Source organism: Leptinotarsa decemlineata, unplaced genomic scaffold, assembly GCF_025532065.1.
Source record: "Leptinotarsa decemlineata unplaced genomic scaffold, Ldec_3_MD MMD2_tig00001719_RagTag_RagTag, whole genome shotgun sequence".
Classification (NCBI taxonomy): domain Eukaryota; kingdom Metazoa; phylum Arthropoda; class Insecta; order Coleoptera; family Chrysomelidae; genus Leptinotarsa; species Leptinotarsa decemlineata.
The window spans coordinates 1,869,472-1,895,693 of record NW_027412569.1 but is presented as its reverse complement, the minus strand read 5'-3'; the positions used below and the strand labels follow the sequence as shown (position 1 = coordinate 1,895,693).

General features: G+C 33.5%; 2 protein-coding genes and 1 long non-coding RNA gene across 7 annotated transcripts in view; 1 reads left to right on the top strand and 2 right to left on the bottom strand.

Moving 5' to 3' along the window:
* The first annotated feature begins 344 nt into the window (after positions 1–344).
* Positions 345–11,589, top strand: LOC111507946 (WD repeat-containing protein 13). Of its 2 annotated transcripts, XM_074176282.1 has the most exons (10): positions 642–668; positions 719–791; positions 1,933–2,105; positions 2,161–2,313; positions 3,154–3,307; positions 3,364–3,530; positions 4,317–4,457; positions 7,732–7,907; positions 10,474–10,592; positions 11,315–11,589. In XM_074176282.1, the coding sequence occupies exons 1-10, from the start codon at positions 657–659 to the stop codon at positions 11,500–11,502; spliced, it is 1,356 nt and encodes a 451-aa protein (XP_074032383.1). In that variant the 5' UTR covers positions 642–656; the 3' UTR covers positions 11,503–11,589. The 2 variants fall into 2 exon arrangements, with proteins under 2 accessions (XP_023019104.2, XP_074032383.1); XM_023163336.2 differs by lacking the exons at positions 642–668; positions 719–791 and adding an exon at positions 345–556.
* LOC141482671 (uncharacterized) lies at positions 4,381–4,848 on the bottom strand. Its single transcript, XR_012465648.1, has 2 exons — positions 4,714–4,848; positions 4,381–4,669 (listed from the first exon to the last, which is right to left on the bottom strand). It is a non-coding gene; the product is annotated as an uncharacterized lncRNA (long non-coding RNA).
* Positions 11,590–13,693: 2,104 nt separating the features above from the next.
* LOC111507945 (uncharacterized) overlaps positions 13,694–26,222 on the bottom strand; it is a 139,939-nt gene continuing 127,410 nt past the window's right edge. For 3 of the 4 annotated variants that reach the window (XM_074176278.1, XM_074176279.1, XM_074176281.1), the window contains 6 exons: positions 24,319–26,068; positions 21,493–21,546; positions 19,549–19,734; positions 19,361–19,493; positions 19,140–19,280; positions 13,694–15,763 (listed from right to left, as the gene is read on the bottom strand). In XM_074176278.1, coding sequence (XP_074032379.1) covers positions 15,015–15,763; positions 19,140–19,280; positions 19,361–19,493; positions 19,549–19,734; positions 21,493–21,546; positions 24,319–26,068 — 3,013 coding nt within the window. In that variant the 3' untranslated portion in view covers positions 13,694–15,014. The remainder of the gene's footprint in view (positions 15,764–19,139; positions 19,281–19,360; positions 19,494–19,548; positions 19,735–21,492; positions 21,547–24,318; positions 26,069–26,222) is intronic. The other variant, XM_074176280.1, reaches the window with a different exon arrangement.

Below are 26,222 nucleotides of genomic sequence, written 5' to 3'. Positions count from 1 at the left end.
CTGTAAGTGTTATTTTAACAATATTTTAACATACATCCATGTACGACAACTGACTTTGTCAACAAGAATTGTATTCTTTCGACAATAAAGCATATTCTGATTCTGATTCTGAAAAAGGACTCTAATGAAAATGTTTTCAAAACACATTCAAAGACGTGCACAATCTATATATGCAGCACGTAAAACATCGTGCCCTACATATCCCCATCCTTTTTTGGTTCTGCAGTCGATGTTTTCAGTTAATGGATCAATCTGTATATTATGTGTCTATGAAACCAAAACATTGGTAAAGTCACCGTAAATGTTTACTTCTATACGGTGGTAAAGTGAAGCCACAGAATACTGATTGTAAACAAAGTGAAGCTTTCTCAAATTGTTGTCAGTTGAGTCACAAGTATAATGCTAAGTTCTTTTAGCATTATACTTGTGGTTGAGTTATAAAATTGGTTTTCAAAATCAGGAACCGAGATGTCGACCACAACAGCTCTTCAACAGCAAGTTTTTGCCTTGGATGCAAGATATAATGCTCATAGAGTTCCGCAAAGCCCAAATTTTCGTAATTAACTTTTTAGTATAAGTATTAAGCATATATTTTATTTGGCAATATTCATAGATCAGCAGGCTATTCTACCCAGCAATGTAGTATTTTTTTGCTTATGGATTTTTCAAACCTTACATTCATTTGAAAAATCAATTCATTATAAACTTGAAATTTTCAGAGGTGAAAGTAGGTAATGTTTCTATATTATCTATAAAGCAGGGGAAATCACTAAACTTGAATTTTACCAATAGTAGGTATTCCAAAGCTTTGATCTGTATTTTAAATTACAATTTTCAATTGCTGTCTTCAATTTACTAGTTACACATCGAAATAATCGTTTCAATCTTTTTTTCAAAATCAAAATTGTTCTGATTACATTGATTAGATAATCATGAAATAAAAACAAACTATCACCAGGATGTAAGTAAGCATCTCCTGTAAGGAAATGTCATCTACTTAATCCCAGAAAGCTTAAACCTTGTTTATCCGAAATAAATGAGAGTTTCCACTGCAATCTGTTGCAAATCTAAGCTTCAACAATGATTACAGAATGGGAAATCTCTTTCTGTGATTCTCTGCAGCTTTCACCACAAGGCAATTAGATGGATCTCTGACCTAACACCAGAGAACGTCTTTTTCTTCACTTGGTGATATTGGTAACCCAAACCATGTGGTGTGGTCTATAGGTATTTCCACTATGATTAAACAATAGGTGTCATATCTAAGTTTTCTAAGAGAAAGTCAATAGTAACATTTGTTATATTGTAGAGTAATTCTGCGCAGATGAAGGCACTTTCCTGGTGAATGAATTCAAATGTCGGTAGTTGAATGGTTGACATACGTAATTTTCCACAATCTTCATATATCTGGTCCATGATTACTGATTACTAATATTGGTCTTCTCTGTTATTATGTTAACATCTTCAAATAGTTTCCTGAGAACTTTCTGAGCTCTTCTTGGGCCTTAGGTCCTAAGGTGAGGATTGTATCTCTTGATTTGAGATTTTTAAAGATACTACATTCACACTTCAATAACAATATTTTCCAACCAACTCATCAGGACAGGGATTCTAAATTCAAGGGTATAAATTTGAATTTATTTGTGATGCATTCACCACGGCTTTCTCATGTGTTACATACACAGCCTCTCATATGGTGAATCTTGATATCACTAAAGTGACAACGAGGAACTCAAATAAGAGTGTTGGCAACCAACGAAAGTTCAGTTTGTGAGGTAAAATTCCATAGGAACTGTATAGTTTTTGCTAAGTAAATAATTATTAAATTTTTTAGCATAGACAGCGGATCTATTGAAATTCTGATTTTTGTACATCAAATGATCTGAAACACAAATATATGAAAAACCTTCTCACACACCTTTACAATTTTAGGAACACTATACATTAGACGTAGGAACCAGCTGTTGAGAGAGGCCTCAAGACCAACTGACAGATGGAAACAATACATCAAATTGCGATCTCTACTTCTACAACAGAGATATGGGAATGCAAAAGCTGAACAACATAGCTCTTCGAACAGTTTATCTCTTGCTGGTAGTCTCAGAGTAAGTGATAGAGTTGAGAATAGTCACACTGACAGAATACATATTTTTCCGGTAGTCGTTAACAATCAGTGAATCAACAACACCCATTCGTTCTCCGTCTGGATCTGTGGTTCCAACAAAAGAAGCAGAAGCCTCAAGAGCTATCGTTGGTGGTAATACAATAGCAGAAAATTATGCATTTGTGGGTGTCCAACACATTTTTGATCAAGTAAGCACCAATAATTTCATATCATTTGTGATCAGTTTACAATATAAATATTCATTTATTGCCGGCCAGTACCTACAAGAATGCTTCAATTGTTCGTGTCAAAATCATTGATAATTCATAACTTTCTGGCAACTGTGAAGTTGTGAAGTTGTATCTCTTCTCGATACAGTAATCAAACTTATTTTGAATTCTCTCAGAGAACTAATACAAAGAATGTTTCTTCCCCGCTTGCGGCTTTGTTCACGAGATGGATCTGTTACTATACATACACTCCTTTAATGGAACATGACTAAGTAACAGTAATGTATTATAACTAAGTTCTCCTACTATTTTACATAGGTTATTTTTGTATATATATATATAATATATATATATATATATATATATATATATATATATATATATATATATATATATATATATATATATATATATATAACTTTATTTTACATTTTAAATAGCTTAAAATTTGTTTCTGCAAGTACAAAATTTTCCTTTTACTATTTTTTTGACAACTGTATACAATTTTTTTAATTGTCACACACGAGAATAAACTCTACTCTACTCTACTCTACTCTACTCTAACAATATTTCTCTTAGACGAAGGTTTCATACATGCAGTCAAGCTGTGTTGAAATTATTCGAGTCCCAAGCACATTGCTGTTTGGGTCAGACGAGAGGTAATACCTCGAAAATGGTCTGTACTGAAATGATTTCAGCATGGTCCTGCTGCTGGATGAACGAGAAACATTTTGCGAGACTAATCTCTGTGAAGTATTGCTTGAAGATTAGCTTTGTGGTACGAAGTTATGTTGATTCAACTAAGTAAATGCTTTTCAGCACACTAATGGTGTAACGATGATAAAATTTGCAAATAATGATAAGACTAGACTGTGTTGCTCATCCCTGGACAAGACTCTATCGGTCTGTGATTCCCTAGGAACACCTCCTACTGTGCTGGCTATACTGAAAGGTCATTCTAAGGGAGTCACAGGTACTTTCTTGCTCATTGTAAATTTAGAAGCTGAATAACAAAATTTTTCATTTCAGGATTCGATTGGTCAATAAACAATGATCTTATTGTTAGTTCCTCACTTGATGGAACTGCCAAAGTATGGAAAGTAGCGGATTTCAATTGTTTGAGAACCATCAATGATCCTAACTTGTTCCCGATATTATGTTGTTTGTTCCAAACAAGTAACAATAACCTAATACTAGTATCCTTTGAAAGAAAGACCAAAATCTTTGGTTCGTTACCAAAATTTTGTATATTCTTTCTAGAAATACGTTATTAGTTCATTTTGATATCTCTTTTAATATCAAGAAAATGTAAATCTATCCCAATATGGTTTTAAAGGCCAGGCTAAATTTTCTGAATACATTGTCTGCTATTAACATTATTTGACTTTTTCACCAACAACATATATGGGAGAAAAAACCCACATAATTCAGTATGTCACTCACATTTTTCTGTCGCAAATAACTTTTTTCTCATATAAAATCTGCTTAAAAATTTTCTTGGAGCTCATTGCACTAACCACAGTGAGACTCACACTATGGGAAAAGAGTATTTTTTAGGACAAATGAAATTTCGAGAAAACACGTTTTTGGCTCTTCAGCTACCTAACTTCCCGACGAATATTATTTTGCAGTTCTGGGGACTATTGTGCTAATTTTTTAACACAACAACCCTCCAATAACCCCCTGTTCTATTGTAAAATTAAATCCCATTGTATTTATTTCATTTTGAGAAATACTCGCAAGAAAACTCTTGCGTATAAACTCTCTGTATAAACATACAGTTCTTCCAATTTTTTTTTTTAATTATTGTACCTTTCTGAAACTTCAACATTTATTAAAATAGTTCAGTTTGAAAAATTTTTAATCTATTGCATGTGGCGAACACATGCCTGGATTTGCATTTCAAGAGGTGAAGCCTCTTTAAAAAATTTCTGAATATTTGCAAAAATTTGTGCTGTTTGGTTTTCCTCAATGACAGATAGACAGGAAACGACAGAGGTGAACTAAGAGTTGCAAATGTTTCTACAGGCAGATTTTTGAAGGATGTTTGCAGGATTGGAGGGAGTATATTGAGTTTGACTTCTGACACTAATGGTCGTGTGTTTTGGACAGGAAATGATAAGGTGATAGGAATTTTCATTCAGTGTAACAAATCAAGTGCCTGAATAACGACACTTTCTCTTCGAATATAAACTTGTTTGGGTCGAAAAAAAACGAGGTGATATTAAAAATAAATGGGAAAATACAAAAACGAAGTTCAGAATTTACAAGAAAACAAATTTTGAATCGAAATCAATTATTCAGTTGATATTGAAAATTCAGAAAGTACTCATTTCTGAAAATAAAACTAAATATAAAACTTTTTTTCATAAACTACACCTCACGATTTGATCTTCACAAACTTCATTTGAAAAATATATCACGACATGTTTAGCTAACACAGTTCCCCCCCATGCCCCCTCATGGGTTGAGTGCCCTGAATTGAAATCTTCCCCATACGGTTAATGTGTGCAGAACATTCCACCTCGTCCATCCACCCCGTTCCTCTGGAGCAGTCCTCAACTTACTGATGGGCACTTCAGCAAGATTGACATCTGACCTTCTTTGGTCAAAAGTCAGCCTCTAGGTGCTATTATTTTCTGATCTGTTGAATTATTTTATCATGACTTTCCTAACTGAATTATTGCATGGGGTCCCCAAAAACTAACCGGAGACGAGTCTCTTTTTACTCGCGAGCAAGTGTTGGTTCTCAATGAATCTGAAAATGAGATTAATTTGAAGTCTGGTTGAGACATTTTTATACTTAACGGAGCCGCCTGACAGCGACTCTCAGGGGTGGTCATTGGTTCTGCTTCGTTGGCCTCTTGTGTTTGTCGTGCGTTTATGAGCTGATTTTCATATTATCTTATAAATTGAACTTCGCCTTTTGCTTTGGGCCAAATTCACATTATATACAGGGCTATTAAAATTCGTTTCTGTACATGGGGATCTCGTAAACGATAAGAGATAGAGTGTCGGTTAAATTATGGCAAAGTTGCGTATTTTAGAGACCTATTCAATGATCTAAAGAAATCGAATATAGCTCTTTTGGTTCTGGAGATATACAGGAAAAATAAAAAAATCCCAAATTATTTTTTTGCCTATATCTTCTTTATTCGCAGACATATTGAAAATCTGTTCACATTTTGCTATTAGCACTTGATGTGGACTCTCAGAATATATCTATGAATCTTTCATACAGGGTATCAGCTGACTTGAGCCACCCCCATCTATGAATTTTTAAATACGGACCTGTATTTTTTGTTGTAGTTTTTGGATCGTAGACGTTCACTTCATACTGAGAAATCAAATTCAATTTTATATTTCGGGATTTTTCGGTAATATTCGATTATAATTGTGTGAATTATTCCCTTTTAAACTACGGCCCTGGAAATTGGTTGACTGAGTTGAATAAAAACACAATAGCAACTTTCACGTCTCCCTATGTACCGTAGAGTTTTTCGAGATTTTTTTAATTTTTAGGTACCTATTCATATTTTTTCCATTGCTTTGAGCATTTTATTCAATGAACTTCGAATAAGAAAACTTTTTATGATTATCTGAAACATATCTACAACAAAAATATATTATATGGGTTTTGACGACCAGAAAAAAAATGGTAGCAATAATAACATCCGAAACGAACACTATAATTATAATGAAAATTGAAGTGAAGTAAGTAATTTATATACACAAAAAATTAATTGTGCAATAAATGTTCGAATTGGAGTCCTTCCATTTCGAGACAAGTAATGGGACAATAAGATGGTCTGCAAGACCATTAGATCTTACTATTTTGGACTATTTTCCATGGGGGACATTGAAAAATAGGATTTACGCTGGCAGAGAGATAGAAAATGTGGAAGACTCGAGATTGAGGATTTTGAATGATTTCGCAACAATGCAGCAAATAAGTTTATTAAGGGCAATAAATAATATGAAAAACCGACTTTAAAAATGTCTCGAAATGGAAGGACTTCAATTCGAACATTTATTGCGTCAATAATTTTTTGGGTACCTATATAAATTACTTCATTTCAATTTTCATTACAATTATAGTGTTCGTTTCGGATGTTATTATTGCTATCATTTCTTTTTCTGCTTATTATAACACGTATAATATATTTTTGATTAGATATGTTTCAAATAATCATAAAAGGTTTTCTTATTCGAAGTTCATTGTAAAAAACTCTCAGAGCAATGGAAAAAATATGAATAGGTACCTAAAAATGAAAAAAACTCTCGAAAAACTCTACGATACATCGGGAGATGTGAAAGTTGCTGTTATGTTTCTATTCAATTCAGTCAACCAATTTCCAGGGCCGTAATTTAAAAGGGAATATTTTACCGAAACATCCCGAAATATAAAATTGAATTTAAATTCTCAGTATGAAATGAACGTCTACGATTCAAAAACTACAACAAAAAAAACAGGTCCGTATTTAAAAATTCAAAGATGAGGGTGGCTCAAGTTAGATGACACCCTGTATAAAAGATTCATGAATATATTCTGAGAGCCCACATCAAGTGCCAATAACAAAATGTGGACTGATTTTCAATATGTCTGCGAATAAAGAAGATATAGGCAAAAAAATAATTTGGGATTTTTTGGTTTTTCCTGTATATCTCCAGAACCAAAAGAGCTATATTTGATTTCTTTACATCATTGAATAGGTCTCTGAAATACACAACTTTGCCACAATTTAACCGACACTCTATCTCTTATCTTTTACGAGATCCCCATGTACAGAAAAGAATTTGAATAGCCCTGTATATATGTATTATTTTCATTCTATATATGGAAGCAATAAAGTCGTTTATTAATATTGATATTATCGATTGAATTCAGGTAGAGTGTCAATTTTCTTTCCATTAGTTCTTATATATTATAGTGCCTTTTCAGCTACTTGAAGTTTTCACACGATAACCACTCTCTTTAAAATTACTAGTAATAATGTTTAGTAAAACATTTTTGTGTTATCCTGCAGAAATTCAAGATTACTGTTGAAGACATCAAAACTTCGAACGATATTTTTTTTGTGGGGGTGTTATCGGCATCTACTAACTTGGTCAGTAATTAGCCTCGTGTCCTGAGTAGGCATCAATAACTCCCCGAGTCAAGGAGCATCATGGCTATTCGCAGTTCACCACCCAACATTGCAGAATCAAATTTTCTCAAGACATTGTTTCTTTTTACATTTATTTTTATAATTTTCAGTCTTCTTACCAACTTATTGAATCCTATATTACTTGACGGAAAACATTGTCAACCACATTAAATTTTCACACATTCATTTTAATGTTGAGGATAGTAACAAAAAATGGAAAACAATCGTTTTTAAATTTTTTAACCTGCAGGGGGAAATAATGTCAGTATTTTGCGAATCGAATGGATCCCTTACCAAACTGAAAAAACTAAACTTACCTTCAAGTTGTTTGGTAACGAGTATAAGCTACAGGACATGGATTAGTAGAGAAGCTAGAGATCCACTTCTACTTGTAAATGCCACAGATGATTCGATCTATTTGTTTAAGTGAGTCGATTTTTATATTTCACAGTAATCATTTGGTAACAGAATTTATTTGCCTTATTGACATATCTACAATAGACCCTCACATTTTCCGAAAAAAAAAAAAGATAAAATCAATATTATTTGTTAATTCAATAGGAAAATTCATTCAACAGAAAGCAGCCCCAATATTTTTTCGTTTCCAAAGAAAATCGAAGTTTCAAAAATGACTCTGTGACGTCACTATCATTCAGACTTACTCCCCTTTCAAACCACGTCAAAAGGTATATGATTTTTATGAAGCAGAAAAAAGTAGGTACATGAATGAATATTCGATATAATTATACAACTAGTACTACAATTAGTATATATATATATATATATATATATATATATACCCTTTATTTTTTTTTACTTATGCGGTTACCACGAAATGTGAAAAAACTCTTTTAAAACCAAAAAAGTTAGAAATAGCTACTTAGTGCTATCTACGGGTGAATTTAACATTGCAAAAAACAAATAAGTGGTGATGATGTACATTGCTCAACAATTGCTAAGGATCACCAGTACCAACTTTCTAAAAGTTTACAAATTTTAAGAACAGACCAACCGGGCCAGACACCGCAACAAATTTTATTGATTTATGTGTAAAACTGATAACGTAATGTAGCATCAACATTCTGTGGATTTTATTTTTTCACCAAAAACTTACACATAAAATTAGTTCCATCCCAAGCAATTGTTGACCAGTGTACATCAAAAAGAGAAAAAGGTTGTTGCATTTTTTGTACCAAAATGAATGCCCCGATAAGAACTATTGTCTTGACTCTGTTTTAAAATTGTGGCATTTCTGGGTGAAATTGAAATATGTATGTTTACTTCATTAATTGGGTACCTTCAAATTGTTCTTTGTTAATTTGCTAAACAAAAATGGTATTGTCAGAGAGGCAGTGTATCGAAGTCTTGATATTGTTGGGATGTGGGGATAGAATGAGGAGTAAAAGTGAGGTGTGTACTTTATTTAATGCAAAATATCCAGAAAATCACATTTCCCAGGCTACTGTGAGTAAGATCTTACACAAATTTGAAGAACATGGTACAGTGAAGGACTTGCCCAGAAGTGGCCGGCCACATGTTTTAGACGAAGATCAAAAATTGGACATTGCCATATCTCTGCAGGAAGATCCACATTTGTCAACGGTCTCATTAGCCCAAAACAATTCTGCGTCTAGACGTACGATTGGGAGGTTTTTGAAAACAGAAAAATACCACCCATATAAGGTATGTCTTGTCCAAGAGCTCTTGGAAGATGACTATGAGAGGCATTTGCAATTTTATGAGGAAATAATGAGGCGATGTGACGAGAATAATGGGTTTCCACTCAACATACTCTTTTCGGACGAAGCTACTTTTTATTTACATGGAGTAGTTAACAGGCTATCAATTCTGGAGTCAGGAAAACACACACTGCTTTAGCTGTTATGTTTCCCAATGAAGCAGATCCAGATATCCCCACTGAAACACTTTGGTTCCAACAGGACGGCGCTCCCCCACATTTTGGTATTAATGTCAGAGAATATCTCGATGACATATTTGCAGGACGCTGGATTGGACGACGTGGTACAATTGAATGGCTGCCAAGATCCCCCAGATTTGACGCCATTAGATTATTTTTATTGGGGATATATGAAAGAGAAGGTTTATCAAAATAGGCCGGCTAATATTGAATATCTAAAAAGCAGAATTAGAGTGGAATGACATAACATACCGGCTGAGACCATTTGGAATTCCGTAGACGGGTTTTACCATCGTCTAGGAGCCTGCCAAGTAGAGGGTAGAGGCTAATTTCAGCATCTGTTACGTTAATTCACCCGTAGATAGCACTAAGTTAGGTATTTGTAACTTTTCAAAAGTTTTTTCTCATTTCGTTGTAACCACAAAAAAAATTAAGGGTATGGTCAGAATCCATTTTTTACGAGCTTTTCAATGAGCCCATACACGACATAGGTTTGCATTTGAAAAAAAAAGTTGGGGAGGGTTGCAGCTAAGGGGTTGAAAAAAAAAGTTTCATTTTATTGCCAAAAAATGCATACAACGTGAAATCAACTGACGTGTTTCAGCTTTTTTTTCTAAAATGCTGGTTAATAAGATATTAATTTTATTTCGGACTTTTGCGCACCCCTGTATACTATACAATACAATACACATTCCTAGAAACAGTGAACCTAAAAAAAAACCCAACACAAAAGATAGTGCCTGATGTAACCCAAATACAGGCAAATTTACCTGCAGTACCTGCACTAAAGCTTTCTAGCCGCATAAAAGAACAAACAAGAGGATGAAACGTTCAGTTTGAGTAGAGCCAAGAGGATGCAGGCTATACTATCATCTTCATGGCTCTATTCAAATCAAATCAAATTAAGAGATACATTAAGAAATTAAAATATTTTACAACTTTCATTTAAAGTTTTCAATTTTTTGGTCATTAAGTACAATTTTAGATATTATTTCCTGTTAGGTATTAGTAAGAATTAAGTAAAGAGGAAGTTCTTTCTCTTGTAGTGTAATAGTTTTCGTTTTTTTTTCACAGTATCATCGATGCAGAAGGAAATCTGAGATTGAAAAGAAAATTTCAAAATAGTCAGAGGAAATACATCATCAGATCTACTTTTTGTCCAATAATGTCTTTCAGACAAGGAGCGTGTGTAGGTAAGTCTAAGAAAAATAATAGTTTTTTTTTCAAGAGGCATATATGGAAATGTACCAGGTTGGTGTAACTGAACAATAAAAAAGTGCAAAGACAAGTTTTTGGGAAGGTAGTGTCTTTCTACTTCTCCATGTTCATACAAAAATGTGGGAATCTTCCAAAACATTTCTTTCACAAAAATTAATCTCTCCTAAAAGTATTATGCTTTCAATTTAAAGACAAGTTGTTTAAATATTCAAATCATCAGTGTTTGGGATATGATAATTCAAAGTGACTGTGTTGAATATATCTTCAGCCTGATGTTCATTTTATTTTTATTCATAAATAATTGTGATGAGTAATTTTTTGAAACTTACCCATAATCTAATAATTTTTAAAAATTGTTTTTATGTATTAACTTTGGTATGACCGTAGATATTTTTGTGGAATGAATCTTCTATGCATCAAAAAAGTTCCGCCATTTTCCAAAGAGTATGTGAATCTATGAGAAAAAAAAAACAACAGGCATGCATATTGTACGAGGTGGAAATTTATTTTTTTTGGTCTGGATTATTTAGTGTTAGCAAAGATCATTTTTTTGAAATTAAATATTAGTATTTGAGGAAATGGTCAATAAAAATCATTATTTTTTTACACCACTATCATCCAAGTCTAAGTAAATGAAATACTCCAAATCATTCATTCAACATGAAATGAAGGTTTTTGTTAAATTTTTTTTTTTCAGTTACAGGAAGCGAGGACGGAAGCGTTTATTTTATTGACATCGTAAAAAGTGGAAAAAAATGCATTGTTAATACTTTGCAAGGACATTCGAGTGCAGTCCTCGGCATCAGCTTCAACTATGATGAATCGCTCTTAGCCACGAGTGATTTACAAGGTCTTATTATCATTTGGAAAAAGGGCAATGCATGATTAACCTACAGTATTATTGTTTTGATTCAATGCCTTTTTTATTATATCTAATATAACTGATGAGAATAAAAATATTCATCTTATTAACCATGGTTTGTCTTGATTATACATGGACTGTTAAAAAAATAAGGTGAATGTTCAAATTTCGCGGTTCGCGATTTTTTTTATGTTGGAACATTCGTCTCGAACATATGTTCACATATTCAACTGTTTAGCATGTTCAGTTTGTTAGTGAGAGGCATGAAAGTTTGAAGTGTTTCGGCTATCAAAAAAAATGGCACAAGTGTTTTATATATTATTATAGGGCAATATAAATTGATAAATAAATATTTTTTGACAAAAATTTAAATTTACCTTACTTTTTGAATAGACAGGCTGTGAGTCATTTCCCGTTTTTTTTCCAAATCAAGGACTTGTTTACTAAATTGAACCATCAAATTCTACTGAATAAACTTTTTCTGTTGGTTTCGATAGTCAACTGTCGAATTTACTGCAATGAAAAGAGAAATGAAAATTTCAAAGTTTTTTACCACTTTTCTTTGTAACTAACGTTACTGCAGTTTCGTCCTATATGGACATTTTCAAACATACTTTTGTATAACTATTGTCCATGGACATTCTCAAACTCATACAATAAACTATTGTATAACTATTGTCCATATAGGACGAAACTGCAGTAATGTTAGTTACAAATAAAAGTGGTAAAAAACATAAAAATTTTCATTTTTCTTTTCATCATGATCTCCTACCACGTAGTAACGGCTACATCCATCAATTTATACAAATAAAAGTGGTAAAAAACATAGAAATTTTCATTTCTCTTTTCATTATGATCTCCTACCATGTAGTAATGGCTACATCCATCAATTTATTGAATTTACTAGTCTTATTTTCAGAATCGTACGCTATTTGTAGAATACAAAGGACACAAATCAACAGAATTCACTTCAACCTCAAGGAAGTAATCTAGCTCCTCTTCAATTTTTTTTGTTTATAAATGATAGTGTTCCAAATATCTCTAGTAACGTTACTCTTTGCTGATGACCTGAAGATTTTCAGACCCATTGAATCAACCGAGGACTGTCTTATTCTGCAGAAGGAAGTTAATTTGATACATGAATGGTGCATACTAAACAAACTCCCACTGAATAATCAAAAATGTAAATTTATGAAATACCCCTAAAGCACAACAATATTCAGTTTGACTATGAAATAAATGATGTCATATTAGAACAAAGCACAGAAACTAAAGATCTAGGCATCATATTCGATAAGAAACTTAGCTTCACTTCAAAAGTTAATCAAATCACATCTTCTGCAAAAAAATTCTTAGCCTCATCATCAGGATGTGTAGAGCCTTTCAAAACCAAGAATGTTTTATAACACTTTTTAATGCATAAGTCCGATCCTCGTCTGGAATATGGCTCCCTAATCTGGTCACCTATATACAATGTGCATATACAGCAACTCGAATCTTGTCAAACAATCTTTATGAAATACATGGCTTTCAAACTGGATGGAGCTTACCCATCCCAAGGAATTGATAATAGATTGTTGCTAAATAGATTTGCCCTCTTATCCTTAGAAAACAGAACATATGCCTGTATCTTCATATATAAATTGATTCATAATTTGGTTGACTGCCCAGATTTGTTATCTCAACTAGATTTTCACTTACCAAGACGAAGTAGTAGAAACGAAATATTTTTCTATTTGCCTTGTATTAACGTGTTAATAAAATCCCCAGTTTATAACATCTGTAAAATTTATAATAGTTTCTATTCAAAATGTGATATTTTTGTTGTTCCATTTGGACGCTTCAAGTATATAATTCGTAACAAGCTATTTTTTATGCAAGTCAAATTACAGTATAATTACAACCCATAAGTGAAATACTGTCTTTCAACTCTCTGCACACTGCCCATTCTATTAGAATTCTACAGTATGTTCCTTTTTTTATTATTATTATATGAATGTATCACTGTTTGTATAATATACTAACTCTATTACTCTGCTGATTTTATATGCTATTCGTAATATTCCATTGTACTCATACTTAGTCATAGCTGTAAACTTAATAATATTTGTCTTGTAATTGGGATTGCACCTGTTAGACAATAATTTTTTTTTTGTGTAAGGTATCCGAATTTTACTTTTGTGTTGCCAAGGGGGTAAGATTGAAACTCGGGAATCATAAAATAAGAACTTTAATTATTAATAATTACACAGACTATATATTACACTTCTAATAATACAAGAAATACTAACCGATCACATATTAGGTCCGATACGGACATTAAATATCTACAACAAAAACTGAACATATTAAAATCGAACAATCTACATCTAAGATTTCAATCACTTGCTAGTATTATATAAAAATCAACTACTCTATAACTTTAGACAACAATTGGACGTCCAGTTTCAGTTTGTACATTAGTTTTTTAACTACCCACAAAACTTCACGGTTTAATACGAGATGTAAACATTTAAGTAACATTAATAATATTAAGAAAACCTATAACACGTTAAATATTTTCTCGCGAATGTCAGATCGTCATTCCGATCAAATAAAATTATAGAGCCTAAGGAATTAAAAAAAAATATATAATCAAAAATTTGTCAATTCAATAACTAAAACAAGTAAAATATCACAATTATTTTATGTTACAAATTATTTGGAATTAGAGCCAATTGGGTACATGTCGAAGATGGACAAAGAGAATTGGGATAAATTATCAAAACAAGATTCAACTCAATTCGATCTTCACCAGAAAAATAAACAGTACCCCATTATTACCATGTGAAAGATATTGAAAGAAATCAACTCTCAAATTCTTATTATTTCTCAGGCTATAAAAAAAAAAAACCTCAAAACAGCCAAACTTTTTCTCTTTAGTTGAATAAAAGAAATACTTTTTTTGATAAGAAACTTCAAATTTTCTATACAGTAATTAGTTTGTTAAATTAATGGACGTAAATAAATAAATTTTTGAAATATCTTGAATTATGATGAAAATGAGTGGAGTCCTGCCTTGAAAATTTTGAGATCATTCAAAACTCCAAAATTTGCCCAGCTCAACAGTACTTCCTATCAAAAAATTGATATTAGATCTGTCAAATTAATATCGTTACAAAAATAAACCCTTTCGACAATCAAACCGAGCCAATTCCCAGACAGGCTGATCCAATTCGATTTTTATTGAATCCACTACAAGAAGAATGTAAGATACTTTTTTCAATTGAAGGTTATATATCATAATAACTTACTGTATAATCGGATCGGATATTACTTGGAAACATTTTCATATGAAACTAATCAGATTTTCTTGTTTTAATATTCTCAATACATATCTGACTTCTAGATAACCCTGTACATTCCTCAAATTTGATCAACAAAGACTACCAATGAACTATTGCTATTAAAAACAAGCGGAGAGATCATCGATACAATCTTTTTTTTTCCAAAAGAAGTTGGCATATCTGAGAAATTGATGGACCGAAAAATTGTCTTATGCCTGGGTATTCTTTACCACTTTCCTTTCGAGCGTACTAGATTCTATACCACTATCTTCATCTCCGCTATCTAATACGCTCGCCTCCCCTTTCACGACTTCAATTTTCATGTGGCATAAATTAGAATGATCGTCCTTTGTCAAGTTTATCTCGTTCGGCTTTCCTAACGAGTCTGCCTTCATAATGAACCTGTCCGACTCGTTTTGAGTTTCAACCTGAGGTAATTCTGGATAGATAGGTTTGTACGGCAAAGCTTCGAAGGATACGTTTCGGCTTTTTGAATCGTCAGGCGGAGTATCGACGTGCTGAACGAGGAACCTGCTTTTGCCAAAGGTGGTGAAAGTCGGTTTTTCCCTAACGACGACAGGTTCCGGAGCGGGTTCAATAACGAACATTCTTTCCGAACTGAAAGCACTCGGACTCGGTGGCAAATCTAATTTCAGTTTGTTCCTCGTGTGCCGCAAACCGCCGAGGACGTCTTTAGTTTTTAAATGTGAATGCTTTTTTCGGTTGACAGCGTCAGACGCTAGTTGTTTCAGTGTTGGCACAGAATCAACAGAGGCTGAATATTTGGAGTCTATTAGACTTCCAGGCGTTACGTCTTCGACACCACTATCAGGAGTGGCATGTTCCATGTTCCAGTTACTGTGTCCCGGGAAGAACTGCGAACTTAGATTGTGGCTATGGAAAGGTTGAGAAGATCCTGTGATGAAAAACTCTTGTGATTTGTCCCCATCAACATCATCTGCAATACAATATAAAAAATTATGACAGACATCAAACATTCAACTGGTTTGAATCATACTAAAAAATATAAAACAATATGTTGAAATAAGCAGTAATGATAACAGAAAAATCAAATCAGAAACTACCATCATTAATATAGGCGTACCTCAAGGCTCCATACTCGGGCCTGTACTATTTATTCTGTAAACTAACGATTTACCATGCTAGATCAGAGACACCAACGTTGCAATGTAGGCAGATGACACGAATTTTCTGATAACTAGTCTAGATTCCCTAGATACAGAGGCAAAAGCCTCTGGTTTTACTGCTAATTTTCTGGTTCTGAACACAACCAAAACCAACTCCATGAATTTTCATCCCCGGTAACCTCAAATAAAACAGCTCAACAACATTTTTAGGGCTATACCTAGAGGAGAACAAATGGGGAGTTCACTGCTCTATGCTAACATCTACTCTAGGTCAGAAATTTTGTCTTTTCAAAACTCTTAGAGAATTTTCAACTGACTCAATGACTATATCTGTCTATCACAGTGAAATTGAGTCCCGGATGCGAAATGGTATCTCGTTGTGGGGGACTTCATCTATAGTGAATAATATTAGATGTATGACCTTTTCTCATTATCTCAAACCATACAAACCACTTTTTAAACGCCTAGGCATTTTAACAGTAATCAACCTGTATATACTGTAAATAACTTGCTTTGCACATGATAGAAAGCACCAGGCCAACTGCCCAGATAATACATGTCCATGCCCCACAAGGAAAATACAAGAAATAATTCCAAACCATAATCTTCAAATAACGAGCCGAGTCCAACATTTATGGGAATCGAAGTGTACAACCAACTACCCCTCACTCTTAAATCACTATCAATATGTAACTTCAAATTAAAACTCAAAAACATGCTCACAATGACTGCCTTCTACAGGCTGAATGAATTTTTTAACGATCTTTGTCTAGTCTTGAAGTTATATAATTAATTTATTTATATGTATACACGCACTTTATACCACGTACTACCACTCACCAAATAAAGTAATCAGTTTTGTTATGAAGCTGTATTTATTTAGTAAAATTAGAATGGCTTTGAGTCATAATAAACCCCCGCAAGACAGTGGAGAGTCTCTATAGACCTACTTACAGCTTTTTTTCGATTTTTGTCAATTTAATTGTAAACGATGGTCAAAAATACAATTATTCTGAATGGGACTCTGCTGTGATGGTTTGGCCCGGTTGCAGAAAGCAAGTTTTCTAATTTTATTGAAGGGTTGTGATCCCATTGAACATTGTCCATCGAGAGGATACCTGAACAGAATATGGCTGTATAATGGACACCTTAACTGCAGGAAGTTCACCAGAGAGACAGATACAGCTTATCATGTTTCATGTGAGGAAACAGTGGATCACAGAAGCCAAATAATTTATGCACAACACAAAGTATGTCAAGAAGAATATGACAAACATCCAACAAGGAAACATAAACTAGTGTCATGAATAAGATGGGAGGAAAATGGCAATCAGCCTATAGTGTTTACAGTAGACTTGGAAGAAATCGGCAAGTTAGACAGCTCCCAAGAAGCTGAAAAAAAAAGGTTTTCTGTTCAGCTATTATTCAATACGAACGACAATCCCCAAAGGTCAAAAGCACAGGTCAAATAATACGTAGTGAGCACTCATCGTCCCAGAGCTAGGATCCAACCGAAATCAGAATAGCGATGATCAGTGGAGTTGATTTCAATATTAATTTTTTGGAATATAGTAATGGCGGGGCACTCTTTAAGGATTTGCTGAGATGTTATGATATAGCAGTAACAATAAGGTCTCCAACTAAAGTGTCTGCAATTTCTAGTAATTGTATAGACAATATTTTCATACTCTCCAATATAAATGACTGGCGATCAGAAGTAAAAAATCTTAATCTGTCAGACCATTTCTCTCAACACTTGGCTTTCAATACTAAATATAACCTCAAATCTGCTCCTCCAGAATACAAGTATTCGCAAAAATTTCCAGAACAGAATACTCTTCAAGTTTCTGAATCAATTGGAAGATAACAATGGGAGAATATTTACAATGGAAATAATATCAATAACGCATGGAACAAATTTTTGAAAATCATCTGTGGTTTGATAGATTTCTGTTTCCCAATTGAAAAAATACCTATTAATAAAATAGCTGAAAAGAGACTTTGGTTTAACGAGGAACTTCTGCATCTAAAGCAGTAATTAACTCTTATTTTGAATTTAGCAACTTCTTACCCAATATATCATCAACCAAGACCAGAGCTATAGAAACGCTACTGCAATGCATTGTCAGAGGCTAAGAAAAGATATAATGATGATTTGATAATGAAAGCAAATAATAAATCAAAAACTGTATGGAAAATTATTAATAATTTGAAAGGACATTGTCAAAACAATATAACCATCAACATTCACAATGAAAATGGTAAACAGATGACTGTCCCGGAAATGGCTGAGCAGTTTAACATCAATTTCACTAGAGAACCATTTTCAGTATATCAGCATGATCTGAATTAATATGCCAGTGCCAAAAAAGTCATTTTTCTTAAAACCAGTTACACCTGCAGATGTTAAAATATTAATTGGTAATTTGAAATCTTCCAACTCAAGTGGATTTGATGAAATATCAAATAACCTACTAAAAAATCGTATGTAAGTTTATTTGAACTATTGGCTTTTCTCATCAATCTTTGTTACTCTGAAGGAATTTTCCCAGAATGTTTGAGGTTGGCTGTGGTTCTGCCTTAACACAAAAAAGGTTATTCTGATGATTTTTCCAATTATAGAACCATCAGTTTATTGTCAAGTCTCTCTAAACTCATTGAAATGGACATCACTAATCAACTCAGCATTCTTGTGGAGTCAGAGACTGTTATACAGAAATCAACATGGATTCTGTAAAAATATGAGCACAGAATCTGCTCTGTGTGATTTTCAAAAATATCGTATTTTTGTACAATGATTGTATTAAATCGTATGAGAATATGTATTTATAAAGAATGAAGAATATCAAGTTGTTAACGATTGTTACCTTGATGAAAAATGGTTTTCAATCTTTTTTTTAAATTAATTGGTGCATACATACTCTTTGAAAGGATCAGTTAGGGAGTTGTACAATTCCGCCGTATTGTAAGAGAAATTTCTGTTGACAGTTGAAAATCTATTGAATGAATTGTGAACTTTATATTGAACTGAAAGTGTCTCCAGCAGACCAAAAATTTATAATGAACTGATAATAATACATTTCTTTTCAATACCAACTAAATTTCCATATCGTGAATGACTAAAGTTGAAATGGAGAGAAGGCATCATTGAGATTATCAAATACTTAGGGCATTCATAAAACTTACCTGGTACAAAGTCTGGAATACTTGTTAACTGATAAAGATTTTGACTATTTGATTTTCTGTTCGTTTGATTACTGTAGGTCAGAAATGTTTCGTTATCATCTATCGGCTGAGGCAAGAAAGGCTCACCATCAAATTCCCAATCTAAAATCAAATTTTATTTTATTCAGATAAAAATATAAACACTATTGTTGTGAGTACTCTCATTAGGTGTGGGATATTACCTGCGAATGACTTAAAGTCGGGCTGTGGTTTCCATAGATCATGACTTTGCAGCACAGGACTTTCAGGTTCTTTGGGATATTCATATATACAATGATATTTTTGCTTCTTGAACCATACTCCTTTTGGTTTTTTCTGAAAATCATAAAGACATAATACTAGTTGTTTTATCGAGTTCAATACAACTAACCTCTTCGCTCTTATTTACAATTTTCTCTGGTGACCTTAGGACTGATTTGCCAGGAATGGCGAACTTATCCCATGCTGATGGGACAAATTCTGGAGTTTCTCCTTCCTCATCACTAAAGGTACTACTTATATCACTCTCTTCATAAGCGTCCTCTGCAATTCCTTCCATTGGTTTGATATTCTCCATCTAATGTGGAAATATGGTTACTTTCACAAACAAAAAATAGTTGAATGACAAAGGAGGGTGGCCCAGAAGTACCCAGCGTTTGAAGACGCTGCGTTGTTTAGTATTTGTTTGGCAGCCATCAATAGCAAATGTTTTCGGTGAATTAGTGAACATGTAGAAAATTGGTCATTGTTATGTGATACAATACTTTTATTTGAAATGCCTCACTCAGCCTAACCAATATGAAAGCGGAACTGGTTTTTACTCTAGGTGAGTCTTTTAGATCATTTACATGATATAAGACATGTCATAAATAAAAAAATGTGAAAATTATATAAAACAATAATAACTGTCCACAGTATAACATAGATCGGATACTTGAGACAGGTACTTGACTATATACGTTTATAAAAAAACAAACAAACATACACATACAACTATATATATATACTACAGCTATCCCTGGGTGCAATATTATAGATAGTTCTAATTAATCTTTTATGAACGAAAAAAAAAAAGTTTTGCCCCCACAGAAGAATCCCACATTAATAGATTATGAGTCATATGTGAGCAAGTTAATGAATAGTAAACAGTCCTGACACCATCTAAACTAAGCACGTCTTTGATCTGTCGTATTGCAAATATTGTTTGATTCAATTTTTTGCTGACATGATCGATATGGGGCTCCCAAGACAAGGTTTTATCTATAAACATACCAAGGAGTTTATCTGTTTCCGAAAGTTGGATGTTGTTAAGTTTCACTGTTTTCCTTAACGCGAAGCCTAAATGAACTATTTTACTTTCATTCAATTTTAGTTGATCTCTATCACACCAAGAAATCATGTCCTCCATGACTAAATTAATGTTGTTTTCTAGCTCCTCCGCAGTATTTCGGGAAACTGTTTGCAGTGTCATCTGCGAATAGGATAATGAAACCTTGTTTTATATACTTTGGAAGATCATTTATATAGACAGAGAAAATCAGTGGGCCTAAAATGGACCCCTGTGGCATCCCAATGATAATATCTTAAATATCAGATAATGCATTATTCACAGTCACTACCAATTTATTATCTCCCATGAAAGATTTTATCCATTCCAGAAGGAACCCTCTAATGCCAATGTTATATAACTTACTAACAATTATGTCACTATTTATTGAATCAAAAGCCCTGGCCAAGTCAAATGATATTGAAACTACGTACTTCCCCTTATCGATTTCATTGTAAATAAACTCGAATTTTCTAGCAATAGCAGTCTCAACTGATCTAGCTTTTCTAAAACCATGTTGATGATCGGGTAGAATCTTGTATTTTTTGAGAAACACAATAATTCTATTTGCTACTATTTCTTCAATAAGTTTAGATGGAATACTCAGTAATGATATTTGGCGATAGTTATCTATATCTTCATGTGAACCCTTTTTATGAATAGGAATAACTTTGGCTGTTTTGACCAAAATTAACGAATTAAAGTTTCAATTGCTACGGCATGCAACTTATTCGCCAGATTTTTGACCCCCTCGGATTATTTTCTTTTCCTAAACTTGAAAAGAAGGCTCACTGGTCAAAGATTTTCCAACGATGAAGGAGTGATGTGAGTAGTTTCTTAATATAAAAACGGTATAGAACTTATTGAACGTCGTTGGGAAAAGTGTATAGAGCTGCAAGAAGATTATGTTGAAAAATAAATATTCTGCAAAATTTTTATGTTTTCTTTGTTGGGCCGGGTAATTCTGGGACCACTCTTGTATAACAAAGGTTAAACCACCTTACTCACCAAATCTTGTGGAGCAGCTGTTAAGGCTTTCAGGGACTCCTCATGCTCACCTTCCTAGGTTATACAAACACAATAATTATTCACAAAAGCAAACAGCATTCATTCATAAACATGTGTGCAAAATTATCAGATTAAATAAATTAAAACACCATGAATTAGATAAGGTTTTTTTTAGTGGAGTGATCTTGAATTAGATCTGAAAATTGTCACTATGTGGAATTATTACATTCAACATAAAATTTAGTGTTGATTTAGAGTAATCTACTCATATGTTTCGTTTTAGTAACAACAGAGGAAGTGTATGTGGGGGTTGGTAAAGCATATAGTTTATGATAATAATATCTAATTTGATTCACAAATTTTCAATAAGTAGTTTTTAAGAAGATGCATAGACACTGCGAGATAATACTTAAAACACTCTCAGAGGTCGCAACATTACATTCATTTGGAAAATGTGTCTAAGTGGATCACCAGTTATTACTTTCAAAAAAACATTCCATCTCGCAAATCACATGCAAATTATTGTCTCAGAAGAAAAGTTTCTACGAAAAAACAATGAAATTTCTCGGTCTTTCTCTAGTTACAAAAATGACATGAAATACTCATATAGTGTGTTCGAAACTAAGCACAAGGTCTTAAATCAAATTGTCCAATGTTCACGGGTTTATTAGCCATAGTCTGCAGGTTTTGATAACTGACGTTTTGTTTCTACTGCAGCAGACATTATCAAAGGCTATGCGGCATCGGTAGAAGTCATCTACTTTGCTGTGATCCGCAAGTTCCAATTTAGAACGAACCACAACTACATGGTATTGGGTATACTCCTGGGGTACTTAATGGATCTCTGGGGTCTTTAATTCCCCATGAAGGCATTTTTTGGTGATTGTTTCTCAGTGAGACTCTCAGGTTCACAGATGCATCGCTCCCCTCTCAATTAACGTTATGACTACTCCTCTTTTCTCTCATGGACGCTGTTTGGAGTTTATTCTAATAATATTTAAATCATATTTAAATGGTAGAAGTCAGGTTGTTAGACTGAATGAGGTTCTGAGTAGTTACCGTCAAATATATCAATGTGTGCCTCAAGGATCCGTATTGGGACCTTTATTGTTAAATATATTTGTAAATGATATAATCAGTCTAATGGAAAGAAACCACGATATAAAAATAGTGTGTTATGCAGACGATACCAATTTACTAATTTTTGAAAAAAGCATAGACATGCTACTGAGTAAAACTGAGAAGTATTTGCTACAGCATAAAGTATATGAAAGACCACTGCAGCAAAAATGTCTTGCTTACGCTGTACTTTGCACATTTCCACTCCCACATGAAGTATGTTATACTGAATTGGGGAAATAGTGCCGGTATGAATCGGATCTTCATTCTTCAAAAATATGCAACTCGAATAATGGAAAGTATTGATATGAGAACTAGTTGTCGTCAATACTTTATAACACTTGGTGTATTAACAGTTTACAGTTTACTGGAAGCTTGCACTTGTATCTATAAGAATAAAAATAAGTTTGCAATAGATAACAATTATTGCTATAACACCCGTCATAGAAATCTCTTGCAGCCTGATTGTCATCGCACATCTCTGTACAAAAGAAATGTTCATTGAATTGATTATAAGCTCTATAATCTGTTTAAAAAAATATATTCTTGATGATCATCTAAAATCATCCCCCAATGTTTATATTTTTAAATCAAGGCTGAAAAATATCCTACTTCGTAAGTGTTGTTATTCCATAAACGATTTCTTTTTATGATAATAATTTTTTATTTTTAAACTATATTATTGATGTTTTATATATATATATATATATATATATATATATATATATACACATAAATTTGTGATTGTTGACATGTCCTTGTTCAATGTACCGATGTAACTAAAATATTGACGTTTTTAAACATTTATGTAACCCTTGTGCATTCAAATGATGAAATAAAGGAATATTATTATTATCATTATTTGTCTGTGTGCGTTGGTTTTCAAGTTAGGAGAATTTAGATACGACAGAAATTCGTTTAACTTCTCTTCACCATCCTGCCATACCACAAACATCATCGACAAGATGCAGTCAACAATATGGTTTCACAGATACTTGATCTAAGGCCCAATGTTGTATATAGGTAGGCAATAGAAATAGATTTATTAGAAATTTATAAACAGAAAATTTCAATAGCAAGGAAGAGGGAATTAACATAAATAAAACCTGGCTAACTGTCCATAATTACACACGAATAAAGTCATTTAATCCAACCAATAGAACCGAAAATACCCCCACCACCAATGAAACCAATGATGCAGTATCTGCACTTCGTCTGTTGCTTCATCGCTTTTGATAATGAAAACCTGCAGACCATGGCCAACAAACCCGAAGAATAGTTCTGAGATACATCTCAGGTTGTGAAAGTGTACACTCGTTATTATTATTATCATAGAAACGTGGTGTAATCAGATTGTGGTTTTAGATTACCTTACAATTTCAATTTTGATAAATTAAATAGGTCAGAGGACAAAACCTTGGGCTACGCGAAACGAAATGTTTCTTCTTGAAGATTTCAAGTCCTCCATATAAACAAATTGTTGTCTACCTACTGAATAATTTCAAGACCACTTGCAAACTTTTCCTCTGATTGACATTTATCATTCATTACAGCAATTATTCAAGATGAGAAAGAATAGGTATGTGTTGAATTTTGAAATTATCAGAATTTTTCTTAGCTATTGAATTCAAATCAGTTAAAAGTTAGTAATATTCTACTTCACGTTTTTGGAAAATGGTTCTTACAAAATCCAGAGTAAGCACTTACCTTCCAAATGAATTCTCCACTTGAACTTGATCTGGAATCTGAACCGCTGTCCCATTCTTGTTCTTCGCAGTTATTTTCACTGAAAGATGTCGACATCAACTGACTATCTGATGGTCCACTGAACCTGATGTCGGTCAGCACGCCAAAAATGTTACTGTCATTGTCACTGTTTGTATCATCCTCATTGTATCTGGGTACGTCCATGATCTCATTCTCTTTATCTGAATGATTGTACTCTAAGCTATTTTTGGTATTCTCCATATTCACGATATTTACATACTCATTGTAAGGGTCGGTTTCATCGTTTATGTTTTCATAAATGTCTTCGGTGTTTGTTGCCTCGAGATCCGTATCGCCAATATTTTGGGTGGGTTTTTCAGTATTCTCAACTGCACAATTTGCATAGTCAGGTTCTCCATCTCCCTGACCTAACTCCAAGAAATCAACAGGTTTGAGTTCTTTGTCCATCACATTGACATATTCAGGAATTCTGCAGTTATTGTAACAAGGCTCCTGATCAGAATCCTCCCTAAGAGGTAATATTACCTCTTGAACAGTTTGGACAGAAGATTCTAATTCTCCAATATTTACATAGGTAGGTTGCTCTGTCCTTTCATTATGAGGTTCTTCATTTCTCAGCTGGATCAAGTTGGTATTTTCTTCTCTCATCAGACTCATAGATTCAGATATTTGAGGTTGTGTAATACCTTCAACTTTAATATTCTCATATTGAAGTCTTTCATCTGGAATCTCTTTCACAGTCAATGATGGATCAGTACCCTGAATGGGTTTTTCTAGAATGTCGCTTTCCAAATTATCTACAGATTCAGGTACAGGTACTTTCTCACTAGAAACAACTGGATGGTTTTTGGAATGGTGTTCAACAACCATAGTCCTATTTGAAGGGAAATCTGTTTTCGACAAGCAATCGTTAGAAAATTCTTGGTCTAAAGTTTTGGCACATTCAGGTACAGTATTTGGCCTTTTTTCTTCATCCACTTCAACACCACATACGGCGGTTTCTACTAATATGTTATCGCGACTTTTCTCTGACGACTCTCTGTTTTCAGTATTCAAATTTTCCGCCTCACCACTTTCTGTTTCGCCTTCAAGTACTAATGACGGGCTTAACGATTTAACTTTATCAAAACTTAGCAGAGATGCTGGCAATTGTTTCCAAGGGTTGTCTTCAGGGGAAGGTAATGGGACATGGTGAGTTTTAGCGGCATCAGACTGACTGATATCAAGGTGAAGGTTTGATTTTTCAGGGGTCAAGCTATTCGTCAAAGCATGTTTTCTTTCTTCAACCAGGAAATCATTTATGATATTCAAACTGGATGAATGAGGTGTGGTTTCTTCCAACGGCGCAATGTTTGGTGTGGTTTCTTCCAACGGTGCAGCGTTTGCGATTTCTTTTGGCTCATCAAGATCTGCTTTTTCAACAATAAAAGTTTTGTCAGTACTTTCAGCAACATTATTCGATTCTACTTCAGCAACCACCATATTTAAATCGTCAAAAACATGCACTTCGCTGATATACTTTTCGGGTTCTGTCGTGCCGCAGTTCAATTCCTCTAGATTGAAAAGAGTATCGTTAGAACAGCAGGAATCTTGGCTAGGTGTGTGGCGATGGTGGGGCCCCCGGAAATGACTTTCCAGAGTAACAGCGGATTGACTGTCTGTATCTGGCGCTAGTGTATCAGATAGACAACGATCCGACCAATCGCTATCTTCGTTTTCCCGTTCTTGCCTGACAAATAAAAATCATGATTCAATTTTCAATGATATTTTATAATCACTAATATGCTCAAAAAGTTCGGCATACTTATAGGGGCAAGATAAAGTATTTATTACTGATGTAACGATATTTTTGAATGATTTATTCATGCCTTTTGAACATAATG